The sequence below is a fragment of the Rhincodon typus genome, chromosome 41, assembly GCF_021869965.1.
Source record: "Rhincodon typus isolate 14 chromosome 41, sRhiTyp1.1, whole genome shotgun sequence".
Classification (NCBI taxonomy): domain Eukaryota; kingdom Metazoa; phylum Chordata; class Chondrichthyes; order Orectolobiformes; family Rhincodontidae; genus Rhincodon; species Rhincodon typus.
The window spans coordinates 12,186,861-12,191,501 of NC_063372.1; the positions used below are offsets into that span (position 1 = coordinate 12,186,861).

Genomic DNA, 4,641 nt, shown 5'->3' on the forward strand with positions numbered 1-4,641 from the left:
CTGTCGGAGGGTCAGCGCTGAGGGAGCGCCACACTGTCGGAGGGTCAGCGCTGAGGGAGCGGGCACTGTCAGAGGGTCAGGGCTGAGGGAGAGGGCGCTGTCGGAAGGTCAGCACTGAGGGAGCTGGAGCTGTTGGAGGGTCAGCACTGAGGGAGCTGGAGCTGTTGGAGGGTCAGCGCTGAGGGAGCAGGGCTGTCGGAGGGTCAGCGCTGAGGGAGCGCCACACTGTCGGAGGGTCAGCGCTGAGGGAGCGCCGCACTGTAGGAGGGTCAGTGCCAAGGGAGCGGGCACTGTGGGAGGGTCAGTGCTGAGGGAGCAGACACTGTGGGAGGGTCAGTGCTGAGGGAGCAGGTACTTTTGGAGGGTCAGTGCTGAGGGAGCGGGCGCTGTCGGAGGGTCAGTGCTGAGGAAGCGGGTTGTATCGGAGGGTCAGCGCTGAGGGAGCGCCGTACTGTCAGAGGGTCAGTGCTGAGGGAGCAGGCACTGTGGGAGATGCAGTGCTGAGGGAGCGGGCACTGTTGGAGGGTCAGTGCCGAGGGAGCAGGCGCTGTTGGAGACGTGACTCTCTCACACTCAAGAGTTCCAGACCTCTCCTACCCTTTGTATGTCCATGTGCTTCATAACATCTCTCCTGCATGCTCTGGCCCTAATTCCTAGTCTACATCACCTAGTTCTAGACTCCCCAACCAGTGCAAAAATAGGTTTATTAATGTTATCAATGTTTTATCATGTTATCAATATTTTCTGAACAGCCAGTTTGGAGAGACTCACGTCTGGGGCAGTTGTGACTTGAATCTGGGCCAGGTCACTGCCACAGAGCCACAAAAGCACAACCCCCACCCCCAGAGAGGTCTGTTATAACAGTCACGGGTCAGGTCTATTAGGAAAATTTTGAAACAAGTGGGGTGTGACCAGGGTTGTGTATGACTGTGCCAACAACAGCAAGAACGACAAATTTAAAAGGGCCCTCTCACTGTGCTGTATGTGTGTGAGAGAAAAGTAAAACAAGAACAGAAATTGCTGGAGAAACTCAGCAGGGCTGGCAGCATCTGTGGAGAGAGAAACAGACTTAACGTTTTGGGTCCAGTATGACAATTCTTCATTGCTAGTGTAGCCAGCAAAAGGTAGTATATGTGTTGAAGACAGAGGAAGAGTGTAAGGGGAGGAATGAAGTGGGTGGATAGGAGCCCAGAGGGAGAGGAGAAATGAGAGGCAGACAAAGGGGTGCATGGTGGTAAGCCAGGGCAATTAAATGACCCTGAGCTTCCAGTTGCCTGCCCATTCAACACCTCACTGTGTTCCCTGGCCAACATCTCTGTCTTGGACGAGTGCCACACTGTCAGAGTGTCAGTGCTAAGGGAGTTGGCGCTGTCGGAGGGTCAGCACTGAGGGAGCAGGTGCTGTTGGAGGGTCAGTGCTGAGGGAGCGGGCACTGTCGAAGGTTGCAGTTGGTTGGCTCGCCAAGCTGGTTCATTGTTCCGCAGACGTTTCGTTACCCTGCTGGGTAACATCATCACTACAGCCTCCGATGAAGCGCCGTTGTGTTTTCCCGCCTGTTATTTAAACTCTGGTGTCCGTTAAGTTGGATCACCTCACTTACGGTTTTCCTTCGCGGTCAAGTGTATATAGGGTCTAGCTCTATGTGTTTGTTGATGGCTTTCTTAGTGGAGAACCAGGCTTCTAGGAATTCCCGTGCTTGTCCCTGCTTGGCGTGTCCCAGGATCCTGGTGTTGTCCCAATCAAACTGCTGGTTTTCCTTATCCATGTTGATGAAGATGACTGAGTATTGGTCGTGTCTTTTTGTTGCTAGTTTGATGTTTGTGTACACTTGTGGCTAATTTTCTTCCTGTCTGTCCAATGTAATGTTTGTCACAGTCTTTGCAGGGGATCTTGTACATTACACTGGTCCTGTCCATTGTGGGTAAGGGGTCTTTGGTTCAGTTAGCAGTTGGCGTAGGGTTGATGTGGGTTTGTGTGCTACTCTGATGCCCAGTGGTCATAGGAGGCTTGTGGTTAGTTCAGATGTGTTCCTGACGTTAGGTAGCGTGATGAGTGTATCGGGGCATGCAATATCTTCCTGGTCTCGTTCGTGTAAGAGGCATCTTCTGACCCAGTTTTTTGGGTATCCATTGTCCTTGAATACCTGGAAGGGGTATTCTTCTTCTTCTTGGTGCAGTGTGTTCGTACCCATTTAAATAGAGCTTTCACGCAACTTTGTTTGTGTGTGTTAGGGTGATTGCTGTTGAAATTCAGTACTTGGTCAGTGTGTGTAGCTCTCCTGTGTACCTTTGTTAGGAATTTCCCGTTGGTCTTGTGTTCCACCATGACATCAAGGAAAGGGAGCTGTTTGTTTTTTCCTCTTCCTTGGTGAATCTGATCCTGGTGAGAGTGTTGTTTATTAGTTTGTGTGTCTCCTCTATTTTGGTCCGTTTACTACCAATCTACTTTAAATCCATCCCACCCCCAACAACAGTGTTAACAAACCTCCCATAAGACCTGAAGAAATTGGTGTGCCATTCAATAGGATCATGGCTGATCAAACATTCCTCACATCCACTTTCCTGCCCTTTCCCCATAATCCTTGATTCCCCAACTGATCAACGATCTATCTGTCTCATTCCTAGATGTCACATGACACCAGGTTACAGTCCAACAGGCTTATTCGAAATCACAAGCTTTCAAAGTGCTGTCCCTTTGTCAGGCGAAGTGAAGAAAAGCATACAGGCACTGAATTTATCGGCAGAGAGATCAAAAGATCACACAAATGGTCTAAGTGGTGGGTCAATTAAGAAGTGACTTCACCTGACGAAGGAGCAGCACTCCAAAAGCTTGTGATTTCAAATAAACCTGTTGGACTATAATCTGGTGTCGTGTGACTTCTGACTTTGCCCACACCAGTCCAATACTGGCACCTCTACATCTTGGTTTCCTTAAATAAGGGGACCAAAACTGCTCAAAGTACTCCAGATGTGATCTCACCAGCACCTTGTACGGTTAAAGTGCAACTTTTCTACTCCAACTCCCTTGAAAATCAGGGCCAATATTCCATTAGCCTTCCTGATTAGATGCTATCCCTGTGTGCTAGCTTTCTGTCTTTCGTGCACAAGTACCCCTGTCTCCCACTGCACCCCACTGGCTCAGAGTCCCTTTGTGTTGCAGCTTTATGCAGTCTTTTCTTCTTCCAAGTAAATATTGGGAGGACATGGGTCTGCTCCCGTCCTGTTGTAGCCCTTCCTCACCTGGACAGATCCCATCCCAACACCTCCCACTATTTTGCTTTCTGCAGTCTGTAACTATATCGGTTCATGGGATAGTGGGTGAGTCCAGTATTTATGCAGCAGGTCCCTAATTGCCCCATTTGGGGTGAGTGGGGGCAAGAACTGGGAGTCAACCCCATCACTATGGGGGGGGGGGTCTAGAGTCACATGTATGTTGCTGATTTCCTTCCCTGAAAGGCTTTTCAACGATATCCCGGTCCAGGTGTGGTTACAAAGGAGACAGGACAAAAAGGTCTTAACTGCGGAAAGGGGGGAGGCAAAAAAGTGGGGGGGCAAAAAAATGGCCCCTTCCCTTTAAGAGGACTTATCTGTCGGAGGACATTAAATGGTAGCTCAGGGGGCGGGGCGGGGCGGGGCGGGGCGGGGCGGGGCGGGGGAAGGGCGCCTTTAAGAACATCCGGGTAAAGACGTCCGGGCTGCGAGGCGATGGCGGTCACCGTCCTCCTCAGGAGGAACCGGCCGGGGACGAAAGCCCAGGTAAAGGGAGAGATTTCACCTGCCGCTATCATTACCAACATTCCGATATTCGCTGCTACCTCCTCCGTTGATGCGGCGGGTCGGTGTCGTTCTCTGTGGTGGCACCGCGCACCGACGGACGGAGAGAGGCGGCGGACCGTCCGCCTACCAGTGACCGCCGCCCACTTAGGCTGCCGCCTTCTCTCATTGGACAGCGGAGTCGTCCGTCAGGGAAAGGGGTGGGGCTAGGCCTCCCATTGGGCGGGGTAGACGTCGGTCGGAGGCGTCGAGCTGTTCCGATTGGACAGTGTCGAGCCATAGGGCGGGGGCCACCTCAATTGGATGCGTCACCTGTTGCCGTCAGGTGGAGCCGGTGCGGGCTCCGATTGGGCGAGACAGCTGTCGGTCAGTCCGAGGGTGGGGTAACACACTTCGCCCGCCTTCACCCATCGACCAATAGGTGCAGAGCCTGTCAATCACATAGGCCCACGGACGATTGGACAGAAGGGCTGCCCATCAGGGACCCGGCGCGCTGATTGGACGTCAGTCGAACGGTGGGGCGAGGCCAGTGGGCAAATGAGACAAAAAAACTAAAGCTCTCTACACTGTCCCCCCATCAAACACTCCCAGGGACAGGGACAGCACGGGGTTAGATACAGAGTAAAGCTCCCTCTACACTGTCCCCCATCAAACACTCCCGGGGACAGGGGGTTAGATACAGAGTAAAGCTCCCTCTACACTGTCCCCCCACCATCAAACACTCCCAGGGACAGGGGGTTAGATACAGAGTAAAGCTCCCTCTACGCTGTCCCCCATCAAACACTCCCAGGGACAGGGACAGCACGGGGTTCGATACAGACTAAAGCTCCCTCTACACTGTCCCCATCAAACACACCCAGGGACAGGG

General features: G+C 52.6%; 1 protein-coding gene across 1 annotated transcript in view; it reads left to right on the top strand.

Moving 5' to 3' along the window:
• Nucleotides 1-3,653: 3,653 nt before the first annotated feature.
• The window catches only part of mob4 (MOB family member 4, phocein), an 8,423-nt gene continuing 7,435 nt past the window's right edge, over nucleotides 3,654-4,641 (top strand). The window contains exon 1 of the mRNA XM_048618965.1: nucleotides 3,654-3,755. Within this exon, the coding sequence (XP_048474922.1) occupies nucleotides 3,705-3,755 (51 nt within the window). The 5' untranslated portion in view covers nucleotides 3,654-3,704. The remainder of the gene's footprint in view (nucleotides 3,756-4,641) is intronic.